The sequence below is a fragment of the Lissotriton helveticus genome, chromosome 9 (genome assembly GCF_964261635.1).
Source record: "Lissotriton helveticus chromosome 9, aLisHel1.1, whole genome shotgun sequence".
NCBI classification, from domain to species: Eukaryota; Metazoa; Chordata; class Amphibia; order Caudata; family Salamandridae; genus Lissotriton; species Lissotriton helveticus.
The window spans coordinates 869,554,105-869,567,903 of NC_136070.1; the positions used below are offsets into that span (position 1 = coordinate 869,554,105).

Genomic DNA, 13,799 nt, shown 5'->3' on the forward strand with positions numbered 1-13,799 from the left:
TATGGTTTCTTCTGGGTCTGAAATTGCTGAATATACTTTAGCTTCTAGAACAAAGGGCGGTGCAGGGGCTCAGGCGTCTATGATGAGGAGAACAGAAGGAACCCTCTAAAGGTGGATAACAAGAGCAGCATAAGGGAACTGATTAGTTTAAAACATGAGTGAAGGAGAGTGAACTGGTGCTCCCCCCCAGATAAAAAACCCACAAAGGTATGTCCAAAAGGAAAAGTGGGCATATGCAGAGAGTTGGGACTTTGGGAGGCAAAAATCAGTAAAAAGAGGGAAGGGTTTGGGGGCCACCCCTGAACTATCAGCTAGTAAAAGGATGTGTGAAGGGAAGGGCATTGAAGGGAAGCGATCTACGCATCCCGTGTAATAAAGAAGGTGCAACCTATTTTGAAGATTGAAGGCATTGCCACTTTTATAAGGATGCAAAAGGCATTTCCGACAAAATCGTCTTTCTAACTCTGTGTGTGTGTGTGTGTGTGGGGCTCTGTGTGTGCGTGGGGCTCTGTGTGTGTGCGCGTGGGGCTCTGTGTGTGTGCGCGTGGGGCTCTGTGTGTGTGCGCGTGGGGCTCTGTGTGTGTGTGGGGGGGGCTCTGTGTGTTTGTGGGGGCTCTGTGTGTTGGGGGCTCTGTGTGTGTCGGGCTCTGTGTGTGTAGGGCACTGTGTGTGTGTGGCTCTGTGTGTGTGTGGGGCTCTGTGTGTGTGTGTGGGGGGGGGCTCGGTGTGTGGGGGGGCTCTGTGTGTGTGTGTGGGGGGCTCTATGTGTGTGTGGGGCTGTGTGTGGGTGTGTCTGTGGGTGCAAATGCAATAAATAGGTCTCGCATTTGCAAGAGATTAAGCTATTGACGTAAATGACAATGCCATTTATTTATTTGTTTTTAAAACCAACACATAAATAAAAAAAAATGTCATTTACAATGCCAATAGCTCTAACTTTGGCAAAGGAGAGACCGTTGCATTGTAAATGCTTGTTCTACTTTTCACTCTCTTGCCCCGGACAAAAGTCTGATGATGACAAATGAATCCTTTTCCCCACAAAATGAGTACGGTACCCCATCACGTGCACCTACGGGAACAAATTGAGCATTGTGTACTAGGGTAGTAAAATATAGATGTGCACTTTCTCTGCGGATAGGAGGATATCAAAGATGAAGAAAGTCTCACATTGTCCATCTAATCTAATTTACCGATTTGTCTGGGTTTTCCATTTTCACTATTGTAAATATCTTCTTTGTGTTCTCACAGAAGGAAAGAGTTGTAGCAAAAAACAAAGTGTCAAACAAAGTTTTGGGAGTATCGTTTTCCGAGGACAGTAGCTATTTTGTTACGGTCGGTAACCGCCACGTCAAGTTCTGGTACTTGGATGCATCTAAAGAGTTTCAGGTAAATTTCCTTTGAATGTAGAATTTGTATAGTTTAGAGCATATTGACCTCTGTGCGCTGAAAGTGAGCAAACGCTTTGGCACGATGGCAAAGCCTCAGACACTACTTGCAGTTGAAACTTGGTGTATTTTCTTGCAGCAGCGCAGTTCAGAAATGTCTTTACACTTGTTTATTATTATTTTTTTATGCTGTTTATAATGTGTTCTTTCAAACTGATGAACTTCATATGAAACATATTAGGAAAGGTTAATGTATTTATTTCGTAATGTTTTTACTCTGTATTGGTTGAAATATGGATCCAAAATAATCACCCTTTCATGACTAGTAATCACACAGTGATAATTGGTTTGTGTAGTCAGGATTGTGCCTAGTGTTATATCGAGTTGGTTTCTCCAGTTCGCACATAACAACCAGACCATCTTCCAGCACCACTAGAAAACCAGCCTCTTTGGTGCAGGAAAGTCCACTTACCCCAAGGTCCCAGATGACATTTTGAGAGTAAGGTAGCCTGCAACTCCCACAAAATAGCCAACCTACCTCCTATTTATTTGGATTCGGGAGTGATTTCCCCAAGAAAAACTGCAAGATATCCTCTTTCAAGTAAGGAAGTTCTCGTGAAGCCTGTTTTAACATAGAAAAGTATGCCCCCTTTTCCAGACTTGAACAGGGCTCTGGGTGGGGGTTGGGTGATATGTTTTACTTATGTGCTCTCCATCCTAGCCCTGCTGGCAGGGGAGTAGGCAAAGCCACGCAAGTTCAGCCCCGCCATACTGCATCACTTGAAATTTATGAATGAATTCTCCTCTGGCCCTGGATTTAGGGTGCTGCGTGTTCGCAAGCAGTATTCTCTAATCTCCCACAGGTGACTAGCTACCTGGGAGTAGCCTAAGGCAGGCCCAAGATCCTCTGGTCTTTACATGTTGTCCTGTATTCTTGGAGCCTGTAAGCAAACCTCTGAGTGCAAGCGGGCATCGTCCGGGCACAGGATGGGAACAGATGTGGAAATGATGCTAACCACCACAGGACCCCTTGCCTCTTCCCTGCTGCCTTCCTGCAGGCTCCCAATCAATATAGGGAGGCCTTGAGGGAGGCATCTGTGCTAGTGCATGCATGTGTCTCTATGTGAGTTTCTTAATGCCACACTAAGATAGAAAGTTGGCTAATCTAAACTGCCTTACCACACTGTCCAACTCCGCTAAATCCTTGGATGTCACACAAGACATAAACTTGTCAATGAAAAACACATAAAAAATACAGCTAAAGGAGCGCTCTACACACTAAAACATATCAAGAAAATCAAACCATATTCCCCCTGACAATTTTAAGATGGTAGTACAATTCCAAGTCCTCCTGAAACTTGACTAGGGCAATGCCATCCTGATAGGACCCCCAAAAGACACTGCGCGCCCCCTAAGAACAATCCTCAATGCGGCTGCCAGGCTCATAACTGGAATCTGGTTTGACCACGTCTCACCAGCCCTAAAAAGTCTCACTTGGCATCCCGTTGAAGGAAGATGTATCTAAAAGACCATATGTATCACCCACAAAGCCCTACATCCAAAAAAAACCCCAAAATATCTAGAAACCAAACTATCAAGAACAGGAACAGGCTGGGCTCTGAAAGCTCCAACTCTCTTCTCATACGCCCCAAATTCCAAAGCAAATAATCTCAGGCACGCTCCTTCTTTGGAATTGCCCCCAAGATATGGAACTCATTCTCTAAGGACTTACGCCGCAAACCCTCCTTCTCTTGCTTCAAACGGGACCTCAGCTCTCTACTACTCAACAACTTATTCAACAAGAACACAAAATGATTGCACTTGTCCCAAAATCCCAACCCTCTTTGACAATTTCCATCTGGAATGTCCCCTGTCTAATCGACTAATTAGACTCTCATCCATCCCCGTCCCCATTACCCAATTGCTTGATTCATCTATATTACTCTATCTCTACTGTTGTCTACTTTACTGCTCTATTGTCCTATATTTTTCTATATAACAGTTTGTAAATCCCACTTGGCTTTCATTATGTGCTACTTATTCCCAAATCATGTAAAGCACTCTAATACCTTTTGGGTATAGCCAGCGCTATATAAAACTCAAGTACATAAAAATATATAAAGACCCCAGTCTGAACATAACTAACTTTGCAAACTACAGATGTTTCCAGTAATCACTTTGTAGGGATGTGCATTACATCAGAGTACTACATGAGTTAGTAGATACTTTCTAAGTACTATGAACATGTTTGGTAGCATATCTTGGCTACTGAAGCGCCTGAGATGACATTGATTTGTGTATATTCTATTAACTGCCCTAGCTTGTGTTGATTGTAAGTTAAGTCAAATTTCTTTTTAGTTTTCAATAATTATTATTGGGTTTCAATTGGTGTTTGCAACATTTAAGGTGGACAAACATTACCATCTTGTAAAAACATCCCGCATTTCAGAGTAATAAAACAAACTCCCACCTGGCCCATGAAAGCTCCCTCTCCCTTTCACTGAAACTCGAGAGAAGCTTATTGTGAGCAGATAATTGGTCAGGTCGTCCGCTCCTCTCTGTCTAAAAGAAGAGTGCACTAGAGGTTTTCTTAACGGAATTGATATAGGGTATATTTATTTAACAGAAACTCCGGTACATGTGTCCCAATGTGTCTTGGGTGACCACACCTGGTACCCTTTTTTGTTCTTTGGGGATTGTCAATAAAGGATACATTTAAGCCAGAAAATTTTGGAAGACAAATGTCAAAACACAGTCCACGCCCACTGGTGGTTGTTTCCTCCCCTCCTCGCTGTTCTAGTCTCCGCCTTGCTTCGAGTCCTATTGGTGGAGAGGGAGAGAGGTGCCAGCAATGGAAGTCATGGGGAATCAAACAAAGGAACAAACAAAAAACACAAAGTCAGACCTCCGTTTTTGGGTCACAACAACTGAAAAGGGAAGAGTGCTCCCGTCACCTGTGCTTCCCTATCATGTAGTGCCTAGGTGTCAGGGGAACATTCAGTGTTTTTGGGTGGTGTGGCCGTTAACCCCCGCCCACCAACGCCTCAAAGAAAAGAACCCACTCTTGGGCACTTGCCTGGACCCACGACCCTCCTGGGCCGTGGGGGTGTAAGACGTAGCTTCTCCTCTCAAGGATGGAGTGCTGGACTCGATCGCGTTGCTCCCAGGGCGGTCGTCTGTATGCTGCTCCTCCTCGCTGGCTGGAAACGTGTCCTAGGGCACTTTCTCATCTGCTATGTCACCCTCCTCATCTGTTTCAGCTTCTTCCTTGTCCACCTCAGCTCCTTCCTCCGAACTCCCTGGTGAGTCGAGCGACGTCCTCTTGTTCCCCAAGGTCCCACCTGGCTGTGCCCTGATTGGTATAGTTCTGTCAACAGCTGGTCGGCCAACTAGACTGTTGACCCCACTTCCTGTGTGCCACATGGCGGCCACCATGTTGGAGAGGTCGGGCGGTTTCCGTGTTACAGGAGTGGAACCCTCACACTTATATATATTCTTCCCAAAAATATTTTAATCTTTCTATCTCTGAGTGAGGGCATACATGATTACTATATCTCTATGTTAATTACACAGACTTAGAAGGCATGGGAATTTGGAAATCTAAAGAGTTATTTAGTGAGTGGGCTTTCTGTTGTTAAAACTCATGTTTTCTATCTTGCATGCTACTTATTACCATTTTGGTAGGGGACAATGCAATGGCTATCTTTATTTTCAAATGTCCTGCAGTCCTAATAAGAGATCAATTTTGTAACTGCTTTATAAGAAGGATTCTCTCGCTTCACCTTCCTATTATCATCTGATGGTGTGGCTTGACTTTGAAACCAATGGCTACTCTAGAATGTTTCTTGGTCAGTTAGACAGCTGGGCAATAGATACTAAGTTTGGACTTTGGAAAAGCTAGCGTACATAGTAGTTCTGATTCTCCTTAGTATAGTTGTGCTCCCAGCCACATTGTGGTAACCTTTGAATAGTGTGATTAAAAGATCACTTGAGCTGTGAGCACCACTTAGTTATAATATCCTGATAAACTCTTGTAGCCAATGCATGAGCTCTGTTTAGGAGTACCATTGCCTGCATTCGCATTGGCTATAGCTTTGTGGAAGCTTGTTACATACAGTGTTTTAATTTCACTGCCTAACCACACTTGGGAATTAGAATTACTCTGTGTGTTAGCCTCCCCAAAGTCCAATCTGTTTATTTCTTCCTAAAGGACTGTGACGATTGTGCTACTTAGTACAAAGGTTTGCAGATAGTTTTTCACATTCTAGTTTCTGTAGTATTTCAGAATCTAAAATATGGGTGCAGTCCAAAGATAACAAAAGAATATTCTAGTACTGCTTTGCATTCTATTATCAGTGGCAAGCTTTCTGAAGTGATCTTGAGTCATGGCGTTGTAGGAATTTGAGCAAAGCCTAAACAATATTATCCTTTCTATGTAAGGGAGCAGAATTTTCTGGAATTCCCCAGTTTTTGTAATGTTATCCATTCTTGTCTGGTTATGTTTATATGAAATCAAACTTTACTAACAAAGTAACCTCATGTTGCTTCTCTCTCAATTGGGATATGATTTTGATAATTTTCCTACAGTTCTTTTGGGCTAATTTGAAATAGGTTAATAATATGGATTTTTCCAAAGTCTCAGACCGCCACCCTTTTAGTTTCACTAGAAAATGAGGCTAAATTAAATATGTATGCCACATAAATGGATTAACTCTATTCCAGATGGCTATTTTTGTAGCTCAGATGTTGTATTTGCTGGAGTCTGGGAATGTGAAGTTAGCAGTGATCCAGACATTCTAAAAACACAAGATGTCATCAAGACTTAGTAAAAGGGATATAATCCACATTGCTTTCAATTGTATCTATCTCCCCCAAACGCTTTCCACGCAACTGACTTTTGTGTTATGTGCTTCTGTCCTGCTCTCCCTTTAATAGCCATTAATCTCTAGCCTTTAAGTGACGCAATGGTTGTCTCTATTTGTCCGTTTCCAAGCAAGGCTAGAATTATTTTCAAGACCTGTTTTGAGCCAATGTGGCCTAACCCATAATCTGCCTCTAGCAGTTTAGGACATCAATATACCTCTTGTGCAATATTGTGGATATAAAGGCAATTTACATGGTAGGTCTTCTGTTTGACATATTAAAGTTGACTCATCCAGGTCTAAGTGGGCATTTCATGAGTTGCCTGTTACCATGATCAGCTGTAATGTACACATATGAGGAAGAGTTTGATACACGAAATCCATTGTGAGCTAACCAAGCACTTCACTCAACTATACAGATCAGTGTTGAACGTGTCTGAGGCAGACATGTAAACTTGTCTTGATTTCCCATTCTTGCACCTGAACAGCGTAGGGAACTGGATGCCTCGCTCACACTCGAGGAAGTAAGAGGCACAATGCAAGCATTACCGTCTAACCAGGTTCCCAGCCCAAAACTGTTCCCTGCATGAATTTTACTACACATACGCCGACCTCTTGAGCCCACAACTACTTAACTACTTGTGTAATGAAGCACTGCATACTGCCTGTCTCCCTGCTTCCCTGACAAAAGGCACACTGATTACCCTCCCTAAACCGGATAGAGAACCCACTCAAACAAGCGCTTAAAGGCTCCTAGCGCTACTAATTGGGGATTATAAAATACTGGCAGGTGTCCTGGCAGGCAGGTTGGCGCCCATCACTCCGCATCTGGTCCATCAGTATCAGAACAGCTTTGTCCCTGCCCGGAATACCTCTCTCAACATACGTTGGCTTTTCCGGGTAATGCGGAATGCTACAGGGGCCTGGCCTGCAGCGGGCTGCCTAGTATTAGATCTAGAAAAAGCTTTTGACACTGTTGAATGGCCCTATATGTTTGTGGTACTACAGAAAGTAGGATTTGGACTGTACTTTCTAAGCTTGGTCAAATTACTGTATGGAGCACCTACAATACTTGTTCGCTTAGGAACCCTGTTTTCAAGGCCAATAAAGATTGGAAGAGGAACTAGACTGGGGTGCCCTTTTCACCTCTAATCTTCTCCTAGGCCATAGAGCCCTTGGTATTAGCCCTGAACCAATTGGCAGACCACTGGGTTATACAACTGGGGGAGGAAACACATGCTATTTCATTATATGCGGATGAAATTTTGCTTTACATTAGTAACCTACAGGCAATATCCTCAATCATTTCAAACACACTCCAATTATTTGCTAAGTTGTCAGGGGTGGGCATGAACTGGGGAAAATCATGTTTAATTCCCTTTACCCCTGACCCAGAAGCCTCCCATCTGGTGGTTGCTGGTGAACTAGTGGCCTGACAACTGGTTATGTTTCGCTACTTGGGTATAAGAATATATCACACAGATAGGGACATCTTGGATAGCAATCTATCTAGCTCTAAGGTCTCAAATAGAATTTTGGAAAATGCTTAACCTCTCTGTGGCAGGCAGGGTGGGGCTCACAAAATTGGTGATGCGCCCCGCCTGCTGTATTATTTTGCTAACCTTCTGTTGTATTTACCAGCGTCCTTTTTTTGCTTCTTGTAGGGAACACTTGGAGACCTCCTATGGTGCAACACACGTTGCAGGGTGGCGCTCACAAAGCTATATTACCCCAGACGCAGGGAGGGTTGATCCTGCCAAACATGGAGCACTACTATCTGGCGTCCCACAAACAATCGGTAGCGAAATGGGTGGTGGAGCTACACCTCACTGACTAGGCAGGATGTGGTCCACCATACACGGTGGATACTTCTATATATATTTTTCATCCATGCACAGGGACGCACACATCACCCCCCTTCCTTGTACAGATAGCCCAGAAATGTTTCAGTCAGGCTTTACATCTCACTAGACATGTCACGCCATATGCACCAACCATCACGCTGCTGGGTATGCTGAGGGGGGTGGGGGGGCAGCAGAGTCAGAATGGCAAAGCTTACAGCCTGGCACGATTCCGATATATACACATTGGGAGACCCATATGCAGAGAGTGCGCTACGGGCTTTCACTTCCCTGACTGCCGAAGAAGGAGTCCTCCCTGAACTCCTTCTAAATCCTGCATTTTGTGTAGCCACACTGGGGCATAGCTGGCGCAACATATCACAGGAACTTCAAACACATCTGCTGATGAAGTATACACGTGATGGGTACGGGGCGACACCTTACAAAATGGTTTGCAGAATCAATCCGTGTACACAGCGCAACAGACTTGGGGCCCTTGCGAAATAGATGGGAAGCGGACTTGACCCGCCCGTAAACACCCAAAAAATCGATCATGATCCTGGAGAGCCCCAGACAGATCCCTAGAAATGCTAGGTTCTGACTATATAGCTCACAGGGCATATCAAGCCCCAGATAAAATACTTAGATTTGTTTTAACAGAGTAGATGTATGTTGTCTACGCTGCAAACTGGTAGATGCCAGACTTCTGCATATGTTATTGTCATGCCCAAAACTACACCGCTATTGGCAATACAATTTTTTTACCACAAGATCTGATGGGGATTTTTGCCAGGAGTAAGAAACATAAAGCTACCTCCAGATTTTTAGATCTTTGTCTGGTGTTGGCCAAAAGGCTCATCACAAGTCGTTGGAAAGCTTAAGACCCCCGACACTGAAAGCCTGGTCTCAATACATGCTGAACTTGGCCAAAGCTGAGGGTGTTTCACTGCTAAGTGAAGATACCCTTGGGTTGGCATATACTCTATTTCAGCCACCTGGACCGCAATAAGGGCGCTTTAATTAGAAGTAGCTTCGGAAGAACACCTGACATTCCCAACAGCAACTAACCTGGCCTACACGTAGGTCAACATCACGGCCAGCAAACAGTGTAGTCTGAAATATGTAGCACATCTTAGACCCACATGTAGTATCATGTTAACAGGCTTATCGAATCTAAACTGCGGAAATGGCACAGTTGTCGCAGGCATGTGCCGGCTTTCTCCACCCTAGCCCACCGCGTCTCCTTCACCTCATAATTTGTCATTATGGGTTCTGATGTATGTATAGCCGTTTGATCACCAACCCTGGCAATACAGCATGTTTGACTGGAGTCATTAGTGCATCAAACAAGTGCATATGCGGGTAGGCACCTTTAGTATGTCTATCAACTGGTTTGACACCATGTCATGATATACCTTATCTGGGAGCCGTATCTGGTGCATGATTTAATGGACATTGGTTATGTATATGCTATTCGCTGACATACAGATGTATCGCCTTGCATAATGTGATACTAAATATACCTTCAGTTTTCATAAGCAACATGTATGCTTGTAATATGTACAATCATATCAAAAACCTAATAAACAGATGAAACAAAATAAGGAAGAGCTTGATTGACTGAGGACTCTGCTCTAATCTTTTGTTGTGTTGTTTCTTATTTGTCTTACATTTTAGACCCCCTCAACCCCACCCCCCTCCCACCCCCGGTCGAGTAAGAATAAAGTAGGCATCAAGCATTTTAACCTAGCTGCTAGAACTTCAAGTACCTTAAAGTCTAAGTTGCGCAGTGAGGCATTTCTGTACGACCCACAAGTGGGCATTTCTTTTTTGGGTTGCAAGATCACATATACTATTGTGTCGGTCATAGAGGCACATATACTATATCTGTTACACTACAGGATTTAACACCTTTGTGAGCATGGCCAATATGTTTAGTATTTGTTAATAGAAGCGAGCTGAGTAGCCATCTTGTCCTGTGGCTTTAGAACCCATCAAATGTTGTCAAAACCGCCTCTTGCTTTCTTTACAGTTGCTCTAGGGCTCTCCTTTCTGCAGAATACAATATAGGCAAATGTCTTTTTTTTCAAATAGGCACATTTTTCTCTTGAATTCACGGGATACACTATTTTTTGTAACACCTTTTGAATTCATCCAAAATGTACTATGTCTTATCTTAGGAATAATTACCCTTCACTTTTATTTGTGATATTGTTTTGCGCTTACTAAGCCTTACAGATTTTGCCAGCAGTTTATCTGCATCATTACTTTTATTTATATATATATGTATATATATATATATGTATATGTATATATATATATATATATGTATATATATATATGTATATATATGTATGTATATATTACCTACTGGCGGTCGCCAGTAGGTATATATAGTTAGGATTTTTTCTCTATGGGATTTTTGAAAATTCTATGTCTAATAACTTTGGCGTTTGTGGACGGAATTGGCTGAAATTTTCAGGAAAATGGCACATTTTGTTTCTGAGCAGCCCTTGAAAATTTGGGGGGGGTTCGTCAAGGGGGGGCCGAGAAAAAAGGGGGGTCCCAAAACGTGTTTTTAACATTGAGTTTTCCATAGGGCGGTTGGCCTCACTTTTAGCCCGAACGGCTGAATGGATTTGCACGAAACTTGGCAAAATTGTAGGGACTGGTAGCCCGATGTGCCTTTTGTAGGTCTCAATATATGTGCTCCAGTGGATTTTGAGAAATTAACGTTTAAAAAAAGATATATATCTGTAACAGCGGACCTGGCAGCGTCCCAGGACGCGTACTTTACGCGCAACGGAGCTTTGTGAAGCGAAGCTGATTGGTTCTCCGGCGTCTGTCAACATTCCAAAAAGTCCGTAGCGGCCGCCATCTTGTCTCTCGGTAGGATCGAGAGACAAGAGGAGGTCAAAACAAAGGGGGAAATAACTATAAGGGGGCATAGTAGATCCTTGCTGACCCCCTAGGTTTGATGTGGAGGTTTTAAAAGGGCCCCGCGGGGCAAAAAATAATAATAATAATAATAATCGAACGGCTGAATGGATTTGCACGAAACTTGGCAAAATATTAGGGACTGGTAGCCCGATGTGCCTTTGCTAGGTCTCAATATATGTGCTCCAGTGGATTTTGAGAAATTAACGTTCAAAAAAAGATATATATCTGTAACAGCGCTCCGCTTCGCGTAACGGAGGTTTGCGAAGCTGATTGGTCATTCTGTCACTGGGCTATAGTTGGGCTACATCTGGCTGATATTTGGGCTACATTTGTTTTTTTGTGTGTCTGGCGGCCATCTTTGGGCTACATTGGGCTACATTGGGCTACATTGGGCTTCATTGGGCTACATTGGGCTACATTTGGGCTCCAACATATATATAGGCCAATGTAGCCCAATATATATTTTTCAAAGTTAATTTTCGTAAAAACCACTGGAGCATATATCTTGAGACATAGCAAAGGCACATCGGGCTACCAGTCCCTACAATTTTGCCAAGTTTCGTGGAAATCTATTCAGCCGTTTGAGCTAAAAGTGAGTCCAACCGCCCTATGGAAATGAAGGAAATGAATGGGTAATTTGTAATTAGCAAATAGCTCATCGCAAACTAGGAATGGTAAAGAATCGCTATTTATTCCTTAAAGTTCGCTATTTAGGAAATGCAAAAAACTTTGATGATACATATGGCGGTTCATCTCTAACAAGATAAGAAGCATAGGGATACATTTATGATGACTGGCGCATCACCAGGGATGTGTTAGTCATTCTGTGCCGCTGTTCCGTCACCTATGGTGTGCTGCATTTACAATGCGGCGCATCATGGGGCAAAAACAGCACAGATGCGTGATGTATCTGTGCCGTAAAGGTGGCGCATTGCTGGAGTTGTATCGCAAGTGTGATGAAGCTCCAGCAAGGGTCGGGGGTGCCCCTGTCGCAGGGTTTCTGTTCTCACACAGAACTGTGGACAGAGGATTGGAACCTCGGCGAATTAGGGTGTCCCAAAACTCACGTTAGTAATCAAAAACTCCTTAGCAAGCTAGGTACAGTGTCACATTGGATATAACAAACTCTCAATGTTTAGACAATCCAGAATATGAACTTATAGTACCTCAGGATACGTGGAACTCATGAACAGTCGGTCGTTATATATTTCTTAGAAACCAGAACATGGAGTTAAGAAGAACACATGTGTATTTGAAATGTTTATTTACTAATGCCGTCTTCTCAGGCGTAGTATCTTAGATAATAGAAGTACACATATTATCAGTAGCAAAATTACCAGCATAGTTACTAGTACATAAAAAGCGAATGGTGATAGTATGTTAACATGCTGTAAATGAATAAGAGTTAGCAACACTTATAAGCAGCCGCGGGCCGTGGAGGGAGTTACGGTGAGGCAGGGAGGCGGGGAGGGGGAGAAGCAGGGTGGAGAATACAAGTACACATATTATCAGTAGCAAAATTACCAGCATAGTTACTAGTACATAAAAAGCGAATGGTGACAGTATGTTAACATGCTGTAAATGAATAAGAGTTAGCAACACTTATAAGCAGCCGCGGGCCGTGGAGGGAGTTACGGTGGGGCAGGGAGGCGGGGAGGGGGAGGGGCAAGGTAGAGAGGGCTCCACCCTGCTTCTCCCCCTCCCCGCCTCCCTGCCTCACCGTAACTCCCTCCACGGCCCGCGGCTGCTTATATCTCACCCTCCCTAATACACATATTATATTATTTGCTAAGAAGGTCTCTTTGTGTTGGTTTAGGGCGTGCCCATACTTTAGTGTCTTAGATTTGAAGGAATCACATCAGCATACACCAGCTCTCTCTTCATGTGAACCGCATCAACTGTTGTGTATGTGTGTTCGGCAAAGCAATATAAAACCCGCCTCATGCCCAGAATTGGCAGAAGTTGCACTTATGTTATGAGTATGAAGTCGTGGAGATCAGACCTCATAACAATTCTGTATCGTGTTGTTCTTGAAACTTTAGCACTCGCTGTACAGATATAGTTTAACAAGCAAAGCAGATAGTAGAGCAATAACATATTATTCTCATGTAAACCACGATGAACTACTAGGTGGAAAGCTAAAGCAACAACTAAGTGTCGTGTGCAGAAGTTGCAAAAAAGGAAAAATGGCGTTTAAACCGGTAATGAGCCCATGCTAACTTAACACGGTGTAAAGATATCCAGGACCTAGATGACACCTCCCCATGATCCGGAAACGAACTGAATAAGATAATAGAAGTGCCATCTCATGAGAGCAGATTGCAAGTTTATATGTGGACGGTCCGCAAGGTAAAGCATTAAAAACTAGGAAAATTTAATGCTAAAGAAAAATAAAACAGCCAAGTACTTTATCGAGTCTTAAGCCAATAGGCAAGGTAAATAATAAAAACTTGACAAATAAGTCAATGAATTGTCAATGAAATGCTAGTACTCAGCATATCAAACATGAAAAAGGTCTATGACATAACTGTGTATGCAAAATAAGCTGCAACAGCCTCCAATAGGAAGTCACCGTCTTCATCCGAAAACAGTTGAGCCATCCAATTTAAAAGCGGAAAAGAACATACGTGCTCTCCCAGCACCGGATCCTCTATCACCATCAGAGGACAGCTCGGTGGGTTTTCAAGAAAGCTCTGTTCCAAGAAAGACTGTGCTGCCGCCAGTAAATTCCAGGGACCAAGTAGTCCATGCATCAATGCCACAGCCATAAT

The 13,799-nt window shown here is 43.3% G+C and overlaps 1 protein-coding gene across 1 annotated transcript in view; it reads left to right on the top strand.

The window, feature by feature from the left end:
- LOC144781934 (WD repeat-containing protein 62-like) overlaps nt 1–13,799 on the top strand; it is a 636,677-nt gene that overhangs the window by 90,793 nt on the left and 532,085 nt on the right. Inside the window, exon 6 of the mRNA XM_078661021.1 lies at nt 1,249–1,386. Coding sequence (XP_078517147.1) covers nt 1,249–1,386 — 138 coding nt within the window. The remainder of the gene's footprint in view (nt 1–1,248; nt 1,387–13,799) is intronic.